Raw genomic sequence first — 23,228 nt, forward strand, 5'->3', positions numbered from 1 at the left:
TGTTTTCCTCATGATTAATCAGTCTGAATGATTTCTGTGTGAGGGAGGGAGGAAGGAGAGAGGGAGAGATTTTCTCTGAATACTCTGTGTGTGAGGTCATGTGTCTGTGGTTTTCAGTGGGAGGACTCAAAAGCAGCTGGTGGAGTATGTGAGAGACAATGGCATCCGTAGGACACCCTATCAGAGGTGAGCGGGCACCTGTCAGGTTCACACGCTGCGCTGTAGAGTGAGTGCAAATCCGGTGCGTTTGACCACCGTAGATTAAACCTGTGCTTTAGCGTGAGCTTTCTGATGCTTTCCATTCCGCAGGAGAAACAGCAGCAGGATCCACATGTCTTCTCGCTCCCTGTTTACCGATGTGCCAAAGCAGGTTGGTAGAACTCCTCAGAAGACATTTTTCACTTGTTTTCCTTTGATTTAATCGTCATGAGCATGGCACCACTGAAGCACGTCTCCGTCTCCCTCATTTCAGAGCCTGTCGTTCAGCGAGAGCCTCAGGCTCCCTGGCCCCCACTCCTCGGCCACCTTCTCCTTCCACTCCCTGCACACCTCCAGCTCCCCGCCTCGGCCGGAGCCCCTGAATCAGCCCCCGCCACAGCAGCAGCCAGCCTGCCCACCTAGCCCCCCAAAGGAGGACCCCATCAAGGCTGCCCCCTCACCTCACTACGCCTTTCAAGGTGCCACTAACCAGGCAGCAGGAGACTGCAGCCCCCTGTTTGTGTGTGTAGAGAGTAGCACTTCCCCACGACCCTCCCAAAATGGCAATGACTATGTGGGGCAGGACGGGAGGGGTGGGAGGGGCGGTGTGGGGGGAGGGGAAAGGAAAGGATCTTTCACTGCCGAGATTTTGGAGGCGGAGCTCCTCCGAGCTAGAAAGGGGCCTACCTTCCCTGTGGCGACTCCGCATCTGCAGGTCACCGAGGAGTTCATAGATGATGACCCGGCCGAAATCTCCTTCTTTGGCGGCGGCGTGGAGGCGTATAGTTACGGGTTTGAGGGCGTGGAGAAGGAGCTTGAGTTTGGTTATGGGGAGGATAGCCTCGGCAACCCTGGGCCCTACGGTGGTATGGGGCTGGAAGACCTGAACGGCGACCCTGCCCCCTTTCCCGATGGAGGGGTGGGTCGCTCGGAGACCAGCTCGCTGGTCAACAACCGGTCTGATTGCAGCTCGCTGGACAACCTGCCCCTTAGCTCCACAGCTGACTCCATCTCGCTAGGTTTCAGTGGGAACGACCTGGCCTCTCTCCGGCTACCTGGCTCTGACAACCCGTCGGAGGCCAGCTCCATGGTCAACTTCCCGGCGTACTCCGTGCGGTCGGAGGCCAGCTCGGCCATGCAGTTCAGCGACCTGGTGGAGCAGCTGGAGCAGCTGAGCTACCCCCCCACGGCCACGGAGGGCTCCGGCAGGGGCAGTTCCGACTCCGACTCGGACTGGGGCTCGGACCTGCCCCCCGACCAGAACCTTTTCTACAATAACCCCCTGGTTGGCGGGCCCAACATGGAGGGCTTCCTCCTCGAGTGCCACAATCTGCGCTCTATGGCGTTGGGCGACTCGCCCGAGATCACCCACATTAAAATGTAGAGTGTATAGACCCACCCTCACCGTCCCACTCCCTCCTGCTTCTCCCAAGGCAGAAGTCATGTCTGCAAAGGGACGGGGCATTTCTCCACTCACCCCGCAAGACAGAGCACTGCAATACCAATCCACTGTCAAATCACCGTCATATAGTCACAACAGACAGGTTCACTATTAATCAGCACTACTTGGCTTTTGTATAATGTAAAGTATTGATACTCTGATTTTGTAAGCACTACATTTTTTAGACAAGGCCACATGAGTGTTCCCTTTCCTCCTTTCATTGGTCTCGTCATCACCTTTGCTTGCAAATATTTTTCTTTGCTGTTGTACTGCCTGTGGTTGCAGCACAGCATTCTTAATAATAATAATAATAATAATAATAATAATAATAATTTGTATAGCACCTTTTGAGCATACAGCAAGAACAAAGTGCCAGCAGTGAAGGAAAAAAAATAAAAAAATAAAAAGTTAAATAGACACAATGCGGTCCAGCACCTCAGAGTTGGGGACAATGAGCTTAGGGGGAGGAGTCCCAGGATTAGTACACTTGATTTCAACCATGCACAGAACACCACATGCAAAGAACGCCTGTACCACACTTACCTCTTCGGTGACTAAGGTTGAAAGTAACCCCACTGGCACCATAGATGCGCCCAGTGCTAAAGGTTGTTCCCTTCAAAGATGTGGCTGTGCTTCATTATAATAGGAGTGCCTCATCCAGGTCATCTGCCTCTTTTCTGCATTGTCAAATTGAAAAGGTTATATAGGCCTCAAATTTTGCTATGGAAAGTTGTTTCTAACGGGGCCTCTTTTCTACAAATTAGCCTTAGTTTTGTTCTTTTGTCATTTGGAGGCCTTGTCTTGTCACATTATTGCTCCGATTGTCTTTACTGGTTTTTACTCTCGGGCATCTTTGAGATTGGTTAGCTGAGGTCAGTTAGGTTTCCAAGTAAATGGTAGCTGCCCTGCTCCTGTAAATCCTTTTACAGCATATAGGAAATTGCCCTGTTGAATTGGAAGGAAAGAGTTTTGTATGTGACAGCTGATTGTCAAACACTAGTTTTTTTGCATACTTAAGAATGTCTTTTTTTATTGTTGTGAAATGTAATTTTCCTCCAATGTTTTTATGTATCTGAAGTTCCAACCGTGAAGTCTTAAATCAGTGTGCCATCATTTTTCCTGTTTGAGAGCTAGTACCTCCCAGTTATACGCTATGCTTATTTTCCCCTGACTGTTACATGATGAAAGAACAAATCAATAGATAATTCATAGATGTGTTTTCTGACGCAGCAAGCAATTCATCCGTCTTTGATACAGCAGCCTTAACTGTGCAAACTGTTCATTATGTGCTCTGAGAGTGAAACTTTTCATTATATGTAGTTGTTTGAAGACCTTTACATGGAAAATGTTTGCAGTGATGAACAGGATCTCCTCACTTGACTACACTCTAATCTCAGAGCAGTCCATTGAATGGCATTTTGGACAGCTCAGGGCGTCTTTTAAAACAAACACAGCCAATATTAATCCACAGATGGTCTGACCTATAGTGTAAAGCATTTTCAACCAAAGTTTTTGGTGCTGTCAAAACTTTCCACCTACCACAATTAGGTTTTTGGTGAAACAGTGCCATCTGCTGATTATTGAGGATGCGAAGCCTATACATCCTCCTCAATACTGGGATACAGCCCTGAATTAGTATCCATAATATACAGAGTGAAGAGTGAAATTGATTGTAGACAAATGCTGGAAATTCCCTCTCGTCAGGATATTGGAAGTTTTCAGCAAACAAAAGTGAAGTGTTTACTAATATTATTTCAGAAACCACTAGCTAAATGTGCACTTAAAAGTTGGTGCAAAATAGGCATTTAAAAGATATGAGCTTTACACTTCACTTACACTTACAGTTCCTTGTATAGTTAGAAATAGGTTTTAAGCAAGGAAAATCAAACGCTTATAAACTAATAAGATCTTCATGATTTTTTCAGTGATAACATTGGGACTTTGTGGTTATGGTTTCAGAGCAATAATGATGTCTGCCAAATGCCAAACTTTTTTAGATTTTAAATTTGAAAATGCAGGCTTTTGTTAAGCTTTTGGGATTTGTTTTTTATTTGTTTGACAGAGCAAATGAGTAGCCATAATGTTATTTGAAAATGATTCAACAGCACTGTCAGGTATAATTTGTCAGCATAATGAAGTCATTTGTCTTGTGAGAAGGGCACTGTTCATGTTTTGTTCCTCATCTGTGTTTTAGAAGCTGTTTTTAGCACTAATGGGAAAAAAAAAAGTTAACACAGCCACATCAGCGTGAAACTGCACTTGAGTTAGTTTATAAAATTGATGCTTACATTACACTTTCGCCTATTAAATTTAGCGTACACTGCAATAATTTATCCTTCTAAATATTGGAATTGTGCTATTTTTTACATTTCTCTGAGCATGTCTGTCATATTTTGCTGGTGCACAAATCGGTTAGCAATATGGCCCGTAGCATTGAAGCTTGGTGTTCCCATCACATTGTTGAACTTAAGCGATTTCATCTTATTTTACCTCTGGTTCCTATCATAGCTTTGCGTACAGTGCTTTTTGTGTGAAGTCCTGCTGCTGAAGAGGTTGTGTCAGTCATGTGTTACCGCTATTCTAACAATACCCCTAACGCTGCCAACCAGCCGTGTGCAAGACTGGCCGAACGAGGCAGACCTGGTGCGCAGCCAATAAGCGAGGCAAACCCTTTCCCCTCCGCGCTGTGTTCAAGTGTGTGTGAACTGGAGCACATCTTCAGGTTTTGGTCACGCCTTTATCTGAAGGCGAACAGGACTGGCAGACGCAAGGCAGTGCTGCGTTTTACCTGCTGTGAATATGCTCTTGTTTTGTGTCGTTGCAGCAGTACATAATCCCTCTGCATCTTAATTTTCCCTTCCTGTAACTATATATTTGCCAGGACTGTATTCACATATACACTTGGTGAGCAATTTATTAGGTAGACCTTGCTTGTTATTGCAAATATTTAATATCAATCAAGTGGCAGCAACTAAATGCATAAAAGCATGCAGACATGACCAAGAGGTTGAGCTGTTGTTCAGACCATGTCAGAATGGAAAGGAAATATGATCTAAATGACTTTGACCATGGAGATTGACAGTCTCTAGAGTTTGCAGAGAATGGTGCGGAAAACAAAAAAAACATCCAGTGAGCAGCAGTTCTGCGGGCAAAAGCACATTGTTAATGGGAGAGATCAGAGGAGAAGGGCCAGACTGGTCAAAGCTGACAGGAACGTAACAGTAATGCAAATAACCATAGGCTACAGCAGCACCACCAATAAGTCTAATAAATACCTAATAAAGGGCTCACTGAGTGTATATATATTTGATACATTTTATAAGGATCTTTTCCAGAGTAAACTTTACATGTACTTGCTCAAGTCCTTGATTTATTTTATTTTTTTTGTTATTTGAATGTAAAATGTGGAAAGTATTTTATGTATAAGGATGATTATCTGCCCTCACAAGACTGAAGAAAGGTTTTTTGTGGATTTGAGAATAGGATTTCAGTTAAAATCTTTGATGTAGTCATTGCCATTTTCAGAGAAGGTGAAACCCTGCTTCGCTGAGTGTGAGTTCCAGACCCTCTGTACTCTCACAAGTGAGGAGCAGGCCCCTAGCTCCTCCCCTGCAGTCTCCCTTGGTGTCCTGCCCCCAAAACCAGAGAGAACTCGCCGCTGGCCAAACAGAGCTCTGCATCTCTGTGTGCTCATCTGCCAGTTTCTCTTTCCACCCACTCCCCAATGCCACATACAGTACACCAATGCAGAGCCTCTGTTATGGCACATTTCAAACAGGATCTTTCATACCAGATTGTGGCAAGAAAGCTGGAGTGCTCAACTTTGAGAACTGTTGATTCTATTCTCCTGAAATGTGATGCTCTAGTTTCCCAGTACATGCAAAGGAATAAGCTTGCAATTGATGCTCTTGAGGGGCGCTAACTAGCTGCAAACTGAAAGGCTGGTTTCAGCAAAAGATAAAAGGTAAAGCTAAATCTACAAGTACTGTCAGATGTTATTTCTAAAGACACATATTCGCCCACAGACATTTGAGTTACTTTGACGTTACAACTGAATTTGACTTGATTTTCCCATATGTCCTCTTTAAAAATAAAGAAGAAACAAAAAAAGCTTATCCCTCAAGATCAGTCCCTACTAATAGACCAATTCAGTCAATTTATATCCACCGTAAGTCCCCCCCATAAGCATCAGTCTAGTTTTACCTTTACCACAGTCATGATAAATGTCTGCGGACTGGTGTAATCATATACAATATGCTGTACAATAACTGTGGTGCTGTTTGATATCAGGATTCTTTCACACGTACATGGGGCCTCTGCATTGTGTTTCCCATCCCATACTACATGTGTGCATTTTAAGTGCCTTGTGCTAAGGACAAAGCAAGGTGATCAAGCACTGTTAAATAGAAACAAGAAGGCTGCACTCCCACTTGACACAGACTTGATTCAGAAATAACCACCTAGCACATATACACCATTATCCTTCCTTTGCATTCTGGCCAGCTTGGTTTACTCAGGCATTTTCCAGTACATGGAAAGTTCCGGAATGGATTGCTGCTCCCGGTCTAGTTGTGCTCAAATGTCATTGTGCTCGTCCTGCAGGCCACAGTGGCTGTAAGTATTTGCTTTAACCATGCGCTACACTAATTTCACTAATTAGCTTATTACCCTAACCAGGCAAGTGCAATTATTCATGAAATCAGGTGGTGTAGCGCACAGTAGCAGTAAATACCTGCAGACACTGCGGCCCACAGGATGTGGAGTTGACTAGCACTGTGCTAGACAGTGATGGTCTTCACCCAGGAGATTAGCAAAAGCAAACCCAACAATGTGGAAGCTTTTGATTTGAGTCAGGTGTTGTCTCGTTCTTAATGGAAAAATTCCCCCATAAATAAAGCATTGTATTTATATTGTCTTTAAACAATAAAAACATTCATAACCCGATGATTCTAATGTAGTTGGGAGTATTTCTATTCATGTGGGTCTGCTGCCCGCATTCTACATTGCCACAGGCCACATTCGATATGAGACACCCATCCGTAGACTAAACATGCGCTTTAACAGGATGAGTCACTCAGTAGCCCAGAAACCTGTTTAATACAAAATATATGTTCATTGGCTTTCATGCTGTTGGCAACTTGTCATTATTTTTGTGATTACAAAATCAATCATACATAATGTGCTGGTACTTGTCCTCGCCAGTCGAGCTAGTCAGCATGTCAATATAATAATCATTTTATACTTTAAATTTGCACTGAGCATGGCAGAATTGTTAAATTGTTTGATTTGAAGCTTATGAAAACAAATCAACTCTTATTGGTATATATTACTACCACAATAAACATAAGAAGTAACTGGGGTTACTACTTCAGTAAATGGGGTGAATTCATTCTTTAAGAAGTATTAGATTATACAAATGAGTGTCTACTCCAACACTGCCTGTGGATGGAAAAAAAATGATATCCTCTTCCATGGAGAGCAGGGGGGCAGTTTCAACATGATTGAATCTCTTTAATGCATCTCCATCAAGACAACCATGGCCAAGTATTTACCATATCTCTGAGTCTGTGTATAACTGACTAATAGGTTAGCTTGACTGGGTATAATAATGTGGTTCAACATTTCACCTTGCAAGTAATCTTATTGCAGGAAATGTTGAGAATTGTACTTTTAAGCCTTAACAGATCACACCGATTTTGATTATGCAGTGCTTTTAGATCCGCCTTGGTTTCTTCTTGCCAACTGTTTAGTTTGCCCTATTAACAGTATGACTTGTCACTGATGAGACAGCATCAATCAGCTTCATTGGGGTCTGCAGAATTACAATGGGGAATTTAAATTAAATAATCAAATGCTAAATTAGTTTTTTTTAAATATATTGTATGGTTACTGGTGTAAAAGAAGTGTACTTATGAGTGTATTTTGTTTCTTTGAAAAAAATAAAATAATCATTTTTGGGTAATGTGGACTTAAGACTTAAGATTCATTCTGCAGCCTTCAAATCTTGAAACAATATGAGAAGTAGAAATGTGGATGAAAGAATGCCTGCCCCCATTCAGAGCTGCAAAGTCGCTGACTTGGTTTTCCCTATAAAACTGGAACAAATGATCTAAGCAGCCATGGAGAAGAGGAGGATCAGACCTACCCCGTACACTTAGTCTGCTGTGGGCGGGGATGGGGACTAAAGACTACAGAGTCCATACTTCCTCCTGTTATTGTACCATTGTAATGCTTACATGTCACTTTGACTTTTTACATCACACAAATTGACAATGAGCTATTCCAAAGCTCTTGGTCATGCCCTGAGGCAAGACTGCATTTGTTTTCTGTGGTGAGCTGCATGAAACAAATGAAAATGCCTGCTTTTATTGCCCAGCTGCATAAAGCCCACAGCACACTGATGTGCTCTGGTAATGAGTCACTTGGTGCAATGGTCTTCTGTACAGAGAGGGTAAACTTTAAAAGAAAAGAAAAAACACTTTGCCTCGGGGAGGCATTTGACAAATTGTACGTCTCCCCATTCAGAGGAGAACAGTTTTAAACAATGTAAGGAGGCCTTGTGTTACTTACAACCTATGATGCGATTTGGTGCACGTCTGGAGCCCTTGCTTGTTCCGTGAAGGAAACGGTGGTGCTGAGGGCTCCTCTCCTCCAAATACCAAATTCCACAGCCCCATTCCTGCTGAGAGTGCTCCGTGTTTGTTCAGGCTCTCAGCCAAAGCATTCCCCTCACACAGAAACCGCACTCTCCACCCTGGCGGCTAAGCATCCCCCCCCCCCCCCGTAGGGCACAGCGGTTAAACTTTAAACCCGCTCTACTGCAGCCCGTCTGACGGCATTCCTGATAAGCCGCTAGCAGAAATTGGTTCCGGGTCGTGGAGCCACCTTTCCCTTATTTTGTCTCTTCTTTTTTCCTTTTTGTGAGTCTGTTTTATTATTATTCCTCTGAGAAGCGGGGATAAGCCGCTAGCAGAAATTGGTTCCGGGTCGTGGAGCCACCTTTCCCTTATTTTGTCTCTTCTTTTTTCCTTTTTGTGAGTCTGTTTTATTATTATTCCTCTGAGAAGCGGGGAAACAGCTGTGCGATCCCAGCACAGCAGAATTTTCGAAAGCGGTGTGGACTGCGTTTCATTCCCTCGACTCATCTCCCCTTGCCGGTTAAGAGGCGCATTTCCTGCACTCTGTACCAAGATAAATCTCCCAGACTTCAAAGGCTCACCAGTTCAGCCTGTGTAACTTTATCAGTTTTATTCAACAGAACCGGTGATAAATCGGCAGGCTTTTTTCTGAAGGGTTGTAATTCTGAAAACAAGTCTTAAAACTGTGAGAACCATTTGTCCTGCTGTACATCCCTTACGAGTGAAAGCAACAGCAAACGTTAAAAATGCTGACGATCAGTTTTGCCATAATCTAATTTCTGTTGGTGAACTTCATAATGTTGGTGTTTGAACCACTCACCAGTAGGGTTAGCCGCATGTAGTTTCCTCTGGGGTTTGTGGATATCTGGCTAAATTTCACGTTGTGAATGTTTAAACAGGCTTGCCTGAAAAACATTTCAGTGAGTCACATTTTGGATATTATTGTGCTTGCTCTGAAAGTCTGGGGAGTAATTGTTAAATCACTCACTCAGTGGTGGTCTGATAGCTTTTTAGTTACTGTAAACTAACGGAACATTTTATAAATGTTCCACACAATAACAGACCCAGAGTTAATCCCCTTTGCTCTACATCTGTGGTATTTCAAAGGTTGAGAGGGAAATTAACAAAGCAGGTCTGACTGGTTTTCTCTGAAAATCTTAATTTCCGGGTTATAGCAGACTGAGACTGAATTTAAGTACATTTCACTGATACTTTCACTGAATAACAAAAAGATGTTGCACTAACAAAGCTATCTGTTTGAGGAAATCATGAAATATTAGTATTAGTATTAGTGAAAGGTTATTGTGTTTCAGAGATAATATTAAGAGATGAAAGAGGTACTTAACAGTATTTATCTTTTTCACAATTCTTTTCAATAAAATATTTCATAATATTTGAAAAATGTTGATTTTGTTATTCCAAATCTCGACAAATCATGTATCATTAATTTTGTATTTTGAATGGAACAGTGCTAAGGTGTCTCTGCAATTGCAGAGACTGCAAAAGTAGAAGAAAAAAACAAACATGCTTTTTGAAATGTCAAAGCTGTTTAACCCTGTAAAGGTGTTAAATGTAGAGGGAGTGTATTCTGTGTGAACCCAGAAACTGGTTTTCCCTGAGTCTGAGTTACAAAAATGTCAAGGGGTGCTTCCTATCAAAAATACATTTTCCTGAGATGGTAGCAAGACAAAGTACCTTTGGGTCACGGTGTCGTTAGCTGTATTATTCTAATGACCCCCTCATTGCTTGTGTTGTTTGTCGGTGGTGAAGTGAACTGAAGTGTGTTCGCTGCTTGAGACTGTTTCTCCTCCACAGGGTCACCCACGGACAGTCCACAGCTGTCACCCTTCGACTCCGAGAGCCCCCTCTGCCTCTTGCCCTCCTTCCAGATGTCCACACTGAGCCTCCCAGGCCAGGCACCCTCGCCCCTGCAGAGCCCTGTCCTGAGTGAGGTGGGCAGTACCAGGCTGGAGGAGGAGGAGGAGGGGAGGAAGAAGGTACACCTTATCCCCTCACCCCATCTCCCCCCCCCCCCCCTCATCAGTCTGTTCAGCTATCCTGTCAGACCACTTCTCTCCTGGAGCCCTAGCTGTCACTAATTTGCTTGCCCTGCCTTTTTGTGTCCCTCTTCGCTCTGCCTTGGATTACTTTAAAACGAGTCTAGACGGTATATGGCCTGAAGGCTCGACCAAGGTGGAAAAAGAAGCATTGCCTGAGTAAAACCGTCTGTTCTTTTCTGACATGACAATTGGATGACACCCCTGATATAGTTGTAAATAACCCATCATAAAAATCTTAACCGTACTTCACCTTGTGCTTCAGCTTGGGTGCATTTGCTGCAGTTAAACAAATATCTCCATGTCCTCATTTCCTCTGACTGTAGGTCCACTGTGAAAGTGTAAATCTTGGTACAGTTATAGCAGCCTTCCGACATCTAGCTCGAGTTCTTCGTTGCACAAGTTGCACCTTGCAGCATGTGCTTTTTTTGAATTAGTGGAATTAATTTGAGGTTCTCACTGGAAGGACTGCTCTTCCACTTTGATGTCAGTTTATGCTGGTTTCTTACTGTATATGTAATGTATGTACTGTAAGTAGTTCCTGTTCCTTTTAATTTTTTGTGATTTTTAGGGTAGAGCCCTGTAGCCTTGTCTAATTATTTTCTATGGTATGAGCTATTCAATTAAGTCAATTATGTTGACTTGTTTACATCCATCTACATGCAGAGGTACCCTACTGACAAGGCCTACTTCATTGCCAAAGAGATACTGACCACGGAGAGGACATATCTGAAAGACCTGGAAGTCCTTACAGTGGTGAGTGCCATCCCGCGTGTGCAGTGCACTGCTCGAGGTTGAAGAGCGTATTGCAGAATGGTCACATCTACATGCCCCCTGTGCTCCGCAGTGGTTCCGGAGTGCTGTGATTAAGGAGAACGCTATGCCCGAGGGCCTGATGAACCTGCTGTTCTCCAACATCGACCCCATCTACGAGTTCCACCGAGGGTTCCTCAAGGAGGTCGAGCAGAGGCTTGCTCTTTGGTCTGTGGCTCCTCTCCATGTGCATTTGAGAAAACCACCACCTCAAAAATGAGAACAGTTTTAAGAACCTAACGTTACAATGTGTCTTCTGTGTTATCACCAGGGAGGGGCGCTCTAATGCACATGCGAAAGGGGACCACCAGAGAATTGGCGACGTGATGTTGAGGAACATGTGCGCTCTGAAGGTAAGGCTAAAATTGCAGTTAAAGGGACTGGCAGAGAGATGTGCCTATTTTATTTTGTTTATTTCATAGAGGCATAGTAAAAGGCTTTGCTACAAGTACCAGAAGTATTGAATAACCCACATCTGTCTCATGTAAAGGAAATAAAAACCTAAGGTCCTTGACTGTTATTTAGGATTTTACCAGTTTATGCCCAACAAGAAGTATTTTCTTCTAATTTATTTCTAAGATTTATCGCAGGAGTGTTCTGTACTGTACATTAGGGCTGAGGAACATGCTTTTGTGAATTTAATATTTTTGGATACTGAGACTGCACCAACCTTATATGGGCTGGGTAGTGCTGAATGTTTCAGAATGCATGCGACTGGTACCCATGTATTTGTCTCAGGATTTCACCAGCTACCTGCAAAAGCACAACGAGGTCCTGACAGAACTGGAGAAGGCTACCAAGCGACTGAAAAAGCTGGAGACTGTCTACAAAGAGTTTGAGCTGCAGAAGGTCTGTTACCTGCCCCTCAACACCTTCCTGCTCAAGCCCATCCAGCGCCTCATGCACTACAAGCTCATCCTGGAGCGGCTGTGCAGACACTACTCCCCTGAGCACAGCAACCACGAAGACTGCCAGGGTTAGTGTGTACAAATGCACACACACACACACACACACACACACACACACTAGCAGTGCAGCAATATCACCTGCTAGGATCCTTGTGCTCCCACAAGTACATAGACTGGCCGGTCATTGCAAAATATGACTCCCTTATAGAGGCCTTGAATGAGGTCACTGAGATGGCCACCCAACTCCAGAGCAGCCTGATCCGGCTGGAGAACTTCCAGAAATTGACGGAGCTGCAGAGGGACTTGATTGGCGTTGAGAACCTCACTGACTCAGGGAGGGTGAGTCCATCTGCATCTACAGTCAGGGAGTGTACACAGCAGGGAGTAACAATGTTTGAGAGTGAGAGAAAGGGTTTGATATAGAGGGCGGCCGTTTCTCCCCCCATGGTTAACGCCTCTTCACTTCCCAGGAGTTTATCCGGGAGGGGTGCCTGTACAAGCTGACAAAGAAGGGCCTGCAACAGAGGATGTTCTTCCTGGTGAGTGAGCGTAGAATTAAGTGCTTGAATCCGACCTTCTGGTCACTGCTGGTTATTGCGGGTGTTCTTTTTAAAGATCTTTGACTGGTTTTTCTTTGTCAGTTCTCAGACATGCTTCTGTACACTAGCAAAGGGGTGACTGCTACCAACCAGTTCAAAGTTCACGGCCAGCTGCCTCTTCACGGCATGATTGTGAGTACCGGCATACTGTCTGTGTCCCTCAGGCTACATTTCATCTCGCAGTGGTTCCTGTGGCTGTGGAGGTCCCTCTGTATGCATGTATGTGTGCATGTGTCTGTGCTACTCATCAGCATAATTTACATCATGGGTCTGCAGCCCTGGTCCTGTTGAAGATATTATAAAACAGCCATGCTCGGTCATTACTATAATGCACTGGCAACCTGTGTCTGTGGTCACTTCTGCCCAATAGGCCTCAGAATTTGTGTTGTCATTCCCTTCATGAATATCTATGGTTCGTTAGCATTTTCTAGACTCCCGGATCAAAAAATCCAATGGTCTATGGGAGAAATGAATGGAGTTTTTTTTTTAAATTTTATAAAGTATGACATTTGGACATTTGTACATGAATAAAGAGAGCTTTTCATCAAATTTTTTATAGTCTAAAAAAATTCTGTGTAAATTAAAAAAGCAAATTGCAACAGCAAAGTGTTCAGCAACTCACATAATAACATCAAGCACATGACTATTTTCAGTCACCATTTAGACACGTTGCTGATGGCTATAACCTGTTAGTGTAATAAAAATGTTCTACTTCATACAATTGTTTGTATCATTGTAAACGTCTTTATTGTTGTTATTGTTGGTGTTTTCTTTAGTACTTAACTCTGAAGTTATTTGAGTGGTTGTCTTCTGCTGCTTTAGCCTATCCACTTAAGAGGTTTGATGCATTGTGTGTTCAGAGATACTCTTCTGCGTACCACTGTTGTAATGTGTGGTTATTTGCGTTACTGTCACCTTCCTGTCAGCTTTGTCCAGTCTTACCATTCTCCTCAGACCTGTCTCATTAACAAGGTGTTTCTGCCCGCAGAACTGCAGCTCACTGGATGTTTTTTTTTGTTTTTTCGCATCAGAAAGAAAGTGGCATCAGAATTCAGTGGACCCAGTGCCACTTGGAAATTGGAAATTAGTCCAGAATCTCCGGATAAAAACCTCCAAGTGTTAAACACCAGCTTAAAATCACAGACAGCAACTGAGACTGTTATGTGATACTCCCATTCATTTTTTCCATAGAGAAATTATGCTTTGATCCGAAAATCCATGTATGGGCAAAGGTTATGCTCTTGTCAGATTCCAAGGCCTATATCTTGCTTATCTACCTGCATTTGTTATTCAAAAACATTTTTCTGGAGGTTTCTGGGCATTGGGTTCAAATCGGGTAATTGACACAAGAATTGCTTTTTTTTTTGCTTTTAAAAACTCCTTTGTTGCTTTTGCAGTATGTTTGGGATCATTGTCTCATTGCCAATGAATTTTGAGGCATTCACTTGGACTTGAGCAGATAGGATGTGTCTATAAACTTCAGAATAAATTTTGCTACAAGCATCAGCAGCATCAGCATCAATGCTTTGCTCTTGCTGTATTTTCCTAATATATCACTCTGATATAAGTTAATCGTCATCTCATCTGTCCACAACCAGAACTGTGGTTGCTCTTTACTTCTTGGCAAACTGTAACCTGGCCATCCTGTTTTTGCGGTTAACCAGTGGTTTGAATCTTGTAGTGCAGCCTCTGTATTTCTGTTCATGAAGGCTTCTGCGGAGAGTGGTCATTGACAAATCCACACCTAACTCCTTAAGAGTGTTTCTGATCTGTCGGACAGGTGTCTTGGGATTTTTCTTTATTATGAAGAGAATTCTTCTGTCATCGGCAGTGGAGAACTTCCTTGGCCTGCCAGTCTCACCAGTGTTGTCTTTCTAATTCTAAACAGTTGATTTTGGTAAGCCTTAGGTTTGGCTGATGTCTCTAACCATTTTACTGTTGTTTCTCAGTCTCATAATGGCTTTGGTCCTCATGTTGATAAACAGCAACAATAGTTTCCAATGGTGATCGAAAGACTAGAGGAAAGACTAGGTGCTGAGAGCCCTGAAATGGGATAGGGGGAGGGGGGACTGTGTATAAATCCTGCTGTCATTTCTACATGGTGAAACCAAAATGTAGAAATATACCCTTTAATAACATCTGAGAATGTGCACTTGTACCACATGTTAATTGTGGCAAATCAAGTCTTTGTCCCAAACATTATGGAGGGCACTATTAGCTGCCATTATTAGCTATCTATATTCAGTTCTGTTTGGTAATATTAGCTGGCTGGCCATGATGGCCTGATGATTTCCAGTGGGTCTTATATATTACAAACTACAAAGCAATAACTAATGGCTGGAGTATAAGATCCCACTCCACCTCTCTCTGCTCATATGAGCTAGCTATAGTCAGCTAGCTAGGTAATAGCAACTATAGTAACTAGATACTATCCTGTGTATGTATTTTGTCCGGATACGACTTAAGTACTACAGACCAAGATCAGTGGTCAGAGAGACATTGCATTCTTCAGTAAATGCATACATTTGGTTATGGCGTGCTTGTGCTTATGCTTTTGTTGCCACGAGTGTTGGCTGGTAGGCCGCAAGACAGTTGGTCGCCTATAGACACGAAGCTAAGCTAGGTAAATCTAAAAAAAAAAAAAAAATTAAAAAAAAAAAAAAAAATTGTTATAATTAATTGATGTGTTTGTGAGTTTGCCTGCTCATGTTACATAATTTTGCCGTCCGTCGTACGTTTCAGTATGACACAAAACCTGTGCTCGCTAGCGGCAGTGGCTGACGGCATTAAGCTATATCCATCCCCACTAAACTAAAGTTAGCTGACGTTATCCTGCAACTTTGCTTCATATGACAGCGGAAAAGTGGATAATTTTGTTACATTTGCTTATTTGACTGGTAATGAGCTATAAACAATGGCAACAATGCTACATAAACCTCTTCGTTTACACATCTCATTTCGCTACGTTATCACATCAATTTAAGTAGCTATGCAGCTAGGTAACTTCGCCATGTTGCCATAGGCATAGACTGTATAAAAATTGCATGCTGCCTAACTTAGTAGTAGTTACTTTTACCGTCTCGGTGGCTAAGCTAACATTTTACTGCAAAATGGCCTCACTCACCTAAAATGTTCTCCGGCCTTTCGTGGTTGTAACATTATTTCCTTTCTCTGTTGTAGGCCGACTATAAAGCTGTGTCCAACTTCCAATTTCTTCGTAAAGTTTTTTTTTGTGTATATTTATTCAAACTAACTACAAAAGTGCAGGACACATGCATCGTTAATACAGCATTATATAAAATTATTCTGGATATGGCTCAGATCACAGGTTATCATGGGTGCTTCTCACAAAGAAATGTATCCCAGACAGCAAGTGACTTCGGGTCGGTTCTGTCCCAATTCTGGCCAGCCGGTAACGGCACAAATCAGTCAATTGCTTTCTGGGATTAGTTTTTACGAAGTGAATTTATAAAAATGGAACTTACATTTTTGAGAGCTTGGTTTTTAAAGATTTCTTATTATGGGAAGCTACATTTTTGAGATCTGAATACAAAACTATAAAATGCTAAGTGAATAAATTCAAATAACGTTATATTAGTTTCACAGTTCTTCCATAGGCAGCCTTAATAACCATGTCAACCTGAGCATTCTGAAAGTTGCTATCATATTTCCTGGCTGAGCTTTAAATACAAACAAGCAAATGCAGCCCACTGATGGTTAAGCCACACCTAATCTTAAATTCATTGGCCCATAGTTTGCTCCCATAGTTATTGTCCAATATATTGTCCAGTATAGCTGGCTTATAGTTACCAAGTATGGTTAGTAGGTACATTAGCGCTTTGGAGTACCTACCTTTTTTTTTTGTTGGTATTATTGAATTAAATAAAAAGGTATAGCAAAAAAAACTGTATTACCTACATATTATGCAAATTAGCACAAGGTTAATTATGAGTCATGATCTTTTGCATCCATGTGCAGTTCCTTCTAAGGAACATGCTGACCAGATTTGTTATGAATCAGACTATGGATATTGGTCTTAGGGTCTTAAATTAAAGGGGTCACTGTGTAAAGCTTGATTATAGTGCTGCCATGTGGCCGATTACGGCAATGCTTGGTATAGTGCTTGGGTGAAGGGACTACCAACCACACAGGCTGTTAAGCAATGAATGTTTATTCGAAAAAGGTTATTATGGGATAGGCCACACTAAAAATAACACTGTAGGCCTATGGGCTTAAACCCCTAATAAAAACCAGAATACCCTGTGGCTCTCCAACACCAGGCTTGCAGACTCTGGTTCACATGCTGAAGGCCACAGGGACTATCATTATTAACACATGGGATTGATTCAGTTTGTTGGTATTGGTGTTTTTTCACGTGGATCATCTTCAGGTAGCTGCATAGTTTTTACAATCCATTTTTACCATTCTGGTAATACTTTCATCCTATGATGCCAGTCCTCTCAGTTGTGTGAACAAGTGTGTGGTGTGTAATGTGCAGTAAAAAGTGTAGGGTGTAGTACGGATTGTAGTGTGGGTTATGGTAGTTTGTGTGCAGTTAACCAGCTCATCTCTGCTTTACTCCTGGCTGCAGCTCATAGTGCTGGACGCACCGGTGAGTACCTAGCTTCGGGAGCCAGACTTCTACAGCACCCACATTTTGCCATCATACCTGAGAAATACAATCAGTAGAGGGTCAGACCATGAGCAGCAAGGTCAGCTCTGGGCTGTCGCACACCACAGCCACAATAAGCTGTGCTGGTCACTTAACCCACTGTCTCTCTGTCCCCAGGTGGAGGAAAGTGAGAGTGAGTGCTCTGTGCCCCACTGCTTCACCATCTACTCTGCACAGAGGACCATCGTGGTGGCCGCCAGGTGAGTGTAGACCTGACTCAGTCCAACACCTCTGAACTTATATAACTGATCTGTACGACTGCCCGGTAAACCACTGTGAAGTCACAATTCATGTCTTGTGGTTGTCATCCTTTTCCAGTAAAATTTCCTCAGTACAATTTAGTCTTGGCTGATTAGTATAGTTAGTGTATTACTCTGTGCTCTCAGTTCCAAAGCAGAGATGGGGAAGTGGATCCAGGACCTGAACATGGCGATTGACATGTCCAAGATATCCCATGAAAAATCTGATCTCCTCATGGACCCCAGCCTGTCCGATCGCTCCAACAGTAAGAGCCCCCCACAAACATCCTGTCACATGCCGTGTGACTCCCCTGGGAGGGAGATGCGGCACTGTTGTTTGCCGCATGGAGAGAGCGCCAACACCAGCACAAAATAAATAATAAGTAGTCTTCCCCCTCACAGGTTTCGGGCAAAAATAATAAAACTAAAAGGCAAAAGAAAGTGAAACCACTTTGCAGCCAACCAGCTCCTCCCTTTTGCAAACTGAAGTAAAGGATAACAAAATTAAATAAAAACTTCACCACCAACATTGGCGCTCCTGAGTGATCTCCCGGCCTCGGCCCCGTACTGTAGAAACAGGCACACTTATTAAATTAGTTAGTGCAACCAAGGTTGGCTGAGAATCTGCTTCTTGACCGCATGTCCCACACCCGTTATTCACAGCTGCAGTGTTTGATCCAGCAGAACAGCTGAAGTGAAAAGTGTAAAATATATTTTAAACATAATACTTGGAGTTTCAGAGGCAATGCTGTCTTTGGTGACTGAACATCTGGAAGGTGGTGAAATACCCCCCACTATATGAACTATAAAGGTTTGTTTACTGCGTAACCCCCTACCTCCTCAGTTGCTACTCCTTTTCTAACATCCATTTTATGAAAAAGAAATTGGCCAGAATGTTCTGAGGCACCTTTCTGTTCATTCAGCTTAGTAATTTTAAGTGTAGAAGAATCCTACAGCACAATTGTGACTGCTGTGGGTTTAGTGTGGTGTGCACGGTGTGACAATTCTCCTGACAGATGCTGGTGGTGGAGGTATCCCCTTTAGAGTCATGCGTATTCCCCTTAGTTTATCCTGCCGCAACCTAGTTAAGCCCCCTCCTGCCACCCTAACCCCCACCCTGCCACCTCCCTCTGCACCTCTCCCTCCCTCCTCCCCCCTCCTCGCCGGCAGGGTCGTCAGATGAGGTTTCTCTGGAGCAGGAGTCTGAGGATGACGTGCACTCCTCCCGCAGTTCCCTGGACAAGCAAACGCACCACCGTGCGAACACCACCATGCACGTGTGCTGGCACCGCAACACCAGCGTCTCCATGTCTGACCACAGCCTGGCCGTGGAGGTACCCCTCCTACCCTCCCTCTCACCCTCCTCCCCCTTTCTGCCCCCAGCTCAGAGAAACAATCTTCTCTCTAGCTCAGGGGTGCAGAACTCCAGTCCTGGAGGGCCGCTCTGCATGCTTGTTTCTGTACCAACAAGTTACTAGTTTGGGTTTTCTGACAGCTCTATAAACTATGCAGAACTGATTTACTCCTGGACAGTAAAATATTTAGATACACTTGCAGTCAAATCGAATATCAGATACGGGTGAGTTAATTAAATAATTAAGAGCAGAAGTTGTCACGAAATCCTGAAACTTGCTGTGCACCCCTGCTCTAGCTCCACCTTCTGGATCATGTCATTACTGCAACCAAAGTTCATAAATAACCAAATTCCATTAGTTTGATGGTGTGCCTTCTCCTTTTGTCTGGCCAAAAGTATTTAGCTGCTAACACCGATCACATTCTGGTCTGTGTCTCTGGGTTCCAAAGCCTCCCTTTTCCCCCACTGTCATGTCCCCTGCTTTTCAACTCAGTTTCTGTTCAGCATTTGAATTTCCTTCTTAAATCTCTGCTGTGCTTGGGTGTGGGTGCAAATTGCTTTGTGCATTTAACAGCTGTGTACTTATATTACTGTCCACTAAGTCCTACAGCTGGGTATGCAGTCCTAGACCACAGAAATGTGCTGTCAGAAGAGCACTCACAATCAGTAATTTTTTTCTTTCCTTTCCTGGTTCTTTCACTTTGGCTAACAGCTTGCCACTGGACCCCAGAAGACACCGACCTATCCCCACTGCTAACCCTTCTGGCTAACTGCTTATTTTGTCTCTGTCTTTCTCCTTCATCTCCCTCTCTCGCTCTGGCTCTGTATCTTTTACATTTCCGTCTTCCATGATGCCTGTCTCTGCCGGCTCTCTGCCAGTTTTCTGCTCTCCGGCCATTTCCCCAGAGCTACCCCCTCGGTACCTCTTGGGTCAGGGCCAGCGACCTAACACCATCACTCACGTGTGCTGGTACCGCAACCAGAACCTCTCGCTGTCTGATTACCTGCGCATGAATCAGGTACTTGTGGCCCCCATAGCTCCCTTGACGGCTTTGCACTCAGCCCTCAGCTTCCTACTGAAACCTCCGTAATGCCTCTATGCTACTTTTCTGCAATATTTAGTATGAGTATGAGTTATAAGCATAGTATGTATGAGTATGAGTATGAGTAATGAGTGCTTTATGTAGTCATTTGATATCATTTTGCACTCCATGTAATGTCTCTGGCTAATTTATGAATATTTAGAGTACAGAATATACATCGCTTAACCATGTTGCATGTCTGTCCTCGTCTCTCTAACATTCAGACATTCAAGTTGGATTAAGAAACTGTGTACAATATATCACTGAACTATATCGGCTTGAAGTATATACTTTAGTGTCACCCTAATTCTAAACCCCTATCTCTTCATCTCCCTCTTCCAGAACCAGCTTTCTGGGTACCTATTGAGGAAGTTCAAGAACAGTAACGGCTGGCAGAAGTTGTGGGTGGTCTTCACCAACTTCTGCCTTTTCTTCTACAAGACGCACCAGGTACAGCCCTCATACCATACCTCAGCCTTGCAGCTCTGGAGCTTTAAACCAGCTGGTGCCCCCTCACTTGTCTTTTGTTTATAGCTGTCCTTTTTGTTTGGAAGCGGTGGTGGTTAGTCAGTCTAACTTCTGTTGGTGTTTTGAAAGGACCTCATTAATAAAACTGAGATATTGATGCGCCTGCCTCAAACTGCTTGATTGAAGAAACAAGGTGCCGTTGGACTCTGCATTACCGCCAGTGATTTATAGGAGGCGTAAAAGCACTCACTGTGATTCTTAGATGGCCTAAATACTTAACACTTGCGTATCTCCCAAGACAAATGAGACTCCTCCTCTGCTAGGGAGTACATATAGTTTCCATTGGGTTTCGCTCAAGCAGTTGCTCTGTTTTATAAAGTGAGGAATGGTGGCTCTCAGCTCGCTGAGTGGGAAAAATAACCCCACCGCAGGGCTATCTATCTTCCTCTCTCCAATGTAGCTTGTCTCCAACTGTTTACCTTCTCTCTGGATGTAGGACGACTTCCCCCTGGCCAGCCTTCCACTGCTGGGCTACACGGTCAGCACGCCAGCGGAGACCGACAGTATACTTAAGGAGTACGTCTTCAAGCTTCAGTTCAAATCCCATGTCTACTTCTTCCGAGCAGAAAGCGAGTACACCTTTGAGAGGTAGGGAAACCCCATCTTTGAATTTTTTGCTTCAGAAACCAGGATTTTTCAAAGAGCATTTACTTTTTTTTGTTTTGTTCTTTACTGTAGGCCCAAGCCGATACGGGATATGTAAACTTATTTTTTTTACAGTTTTGAAAATAATGCACTCGATTAAACCACAATAACTGGCAATAGATTGGAGTGCCTTTAACTGGAGTTATTATGTTAAGCGTGTGGATTATAATGTTATTATTCATGGCGGCTGTGTAAGGAATTGTGCTCTTGTCCCACAGGTGGATGGAGGTGATGAAGAGTGCGGCTAGCGCTACTGGCCGGATGAGCCTCCTCATCCTCAGGGACCCTCCAGAGATCAACAGGAAGTAATGGTCTCTGTAGGCAGAGCTTCTGGAGATGGTGGCAGGGCCTCACGGACTCTTTGAGAAAGTATTTATTGCTATTATTATTATTATTATTATTATTATTATTATTTCAGTGAGAAAACTGTTCTCTCTTGGTTCAGTAACATGAAAAGACTGGAAGAGGTCAAGATGAATTTCAGCAGTACCTGTACACCTGTTTCATTGCTGCTGCATCCACAGTTTCCTCATGTGCTGGCCTGCTCACGGGGCTCGAGTAATGCCTGCAGCTGCGGTTTCTTTCTACACAGCAGTTCAACTGCTGAATTGCACAGCTTTAGTACCTGAGGACTGCAACATGGTACACAGCTTGGGCACAGACTGCAAACACCAAATTGACAAGAGAAGTATTTTTTGGGTAAATGAGTAAATGTAAAATTGGGTAACAGAAAAATACATGAATCCTGATTAATATCAGTCATATTATGTGGGATATGGTGTGACTCCATATCATCTCAGACCAGATGAAATGCAGCCAATTTGAAAAACTGAATCCTCTGAAATCTTACCTGTACTACTCTGCTAATTGACTGCACTAAACAACTGTGACTATTGGTTTGGGAACCGACATGGGACAAGCTTTAAAACAATCCTTTGAATTAAAAAGAAAGCCACACATTAAATCAAAGAAGAGGAATATTTGCTCAGGGAAAGGATGGTATGCCACGCCGTAAGACACCGCATGTGAAAGTGATAGAGGGCAATCCGGAAGCCATTTTGGGGAGGGCATTTGGAAGTGCAGGCAGGCTATGTGTGTGTTAGAAGGTGACTTGAGAGTAGCTGAGAGTGTTTCTGATGTTGCCATCACACCTCTGGGAATAGCCTGAGTTAGAGGGATTTTTGATGGGTGTGAGAGTGGGGCTCTGTGTGGGCCTTACTTGGTGAACACTGCCATTCAGACAAAGGTTTGGAGAAAAATGTAAAGCAGGGCCTGTTGATGCAGTAACGTCTCAAGACTGCTATGATAGACTGATTATGTAATTATGTAAAGCTGGTGAGATTCAACACCGACTGACTTTATAAAGAAGTGTTGTCTACAAATATTTTTAACGTTTGCTTATAACTAAGCTGTTTTGAAAGTGTCTATTATTTCTATGACTGTATTGTATGTATTAAAAATATGTATAAAAACCTGAATCAGTGCTGTTGGAAGGAAGCAAATGCAGATTGTGGTAAAATATCCAAATGTGCAAGTAAACAAGAATAATTGTTGACCTTTTTTTATTACTCTGAATTGTCTTGGAGAATGTGCTTGCGTATTTAAACAGTTTTTCAGGAATAAAATGAAATGAACTAAAACCAAAAGGTTGTCAAATATCTATCACTAACAGAGTCATTCCCTCAGGAACAGTGACCTTGTGTCTCCCACTCTGCTTGGAAGCTGTATCACATTAGTCATACTGTATGGGGCTTCATTAACAGTGTTGTTGCTTCTTTTAAATGTACAACTGTTTTTTATTTTCACTTTAGTCATACTTTCAATGGCCTGACTCTCAGCTATTGTTTTGGTTTTATATATTTCAATCTAACATACTGTTGGTCAACAAATGGTAAACATCCATTTATTACCCAGTGGAACATTGTTAGTGTAATGGAGGAGAAGTCGAAAGGAGAGTCTGACGCATTTCAGTTAATAGCGATTGGGGTAGGCTTAAAATAAATTTGCGGGTAATGGATACCCAATAAGTCTGCTTTAAAATTGATGTGGCCATT

The 23,228-nt window shown here is 43.1% G+C and overlaps 1 protein-coding gene across 1 annotated transcript in view; it reads left to right on the forward strand.

Annotated features, from left to right (window-relative positions):
• farp2 (FERM, RhoGEF and pleckstrin domain protein 2) overlaps positions 1 to 22,803 on the forward strand; it is a 53,026-nt gene extending 30,223 nt beyond the window's left edge. Inside the window, exons 11-27 of the mRNA XM_061238292.1 lie at positions 118 to 186; positions 310 to 370; positions 473 to 677; positions 10,093 to 10,274; positions 11,001 to 11,090; positions 11,182 to 11,315; positions 11,419 to 11,500; positions 11,886 to 12,123; positions 12,264 to 12,394; positions 12,526 to 12,594; positions 12,697 to 12,786; positions 17,444 to 17,526; positions 17,713 to 17,831; positions 18,736 to 18,899; positions 20,344 to 20,451; positions 20,966 to 21,117; positions 21,393 to 22,803. Of these exons, the coding sequence (XP_061094276.1) occupies positions 118 to 186; positions 310 to 370; positions 473 to 677; positions 10,093 to 10,274; positions 11,001 to 11,090; positions 11,182 to 11,315; positions 11,419 to 11,500; positions 11,886 to 12,123; positions 12,264 to 12,394; positions 12,526 to 12,594; positions 12,697 to 12,786; positions 17,444 to 17,526; positions 17,713 to 17,831; positions 18,736 to 18,899; positions 20,344 to 20,451; positions 20,966 to 21,117; positions 21,393 to 21,483 (2,068 nt within the window). The 3' untranslated portion in view covers positions 21,484 to 22,803. The remainder of the gene's footprint in view (positions 1 to 117; positions 187 to 309; positions 371 to 472; positions 678 to 10,092; positions 10,275 to 11,000; positions 11,091 to 11,181; positions 11,316 to 11,418; positions 11,501 to 11,885; positions 12,124 to 12,263; positions 12,395 to 12,525; positions 12,595 to 12,696; positions 12,787 to 17,443; positions 17,527 to 17,712; positions 17,832 to 18,735; positions 18,900 to 20,343; positions 20,452 to 20,965; positions 21,118 to 21,392) is intronic.
• The last annotated feature ends 425 nt before the right edge of the window (positions 22,804 to 23,228 follow it).

The sequence above is a fragment of the Conger conger genome, chromosome 4 (assembly GCF_963514075.1).
Source record: "Conger conger chromosome 4, fConCon1.1, whole genome shotgun sequence".
In the NCBI taxonomy this organism is placed as follows: Eukaryota; Metazoa; Chordata; class Actinopteri; order Anguilliformes; family Congridae; genus Conger; species Conger conger.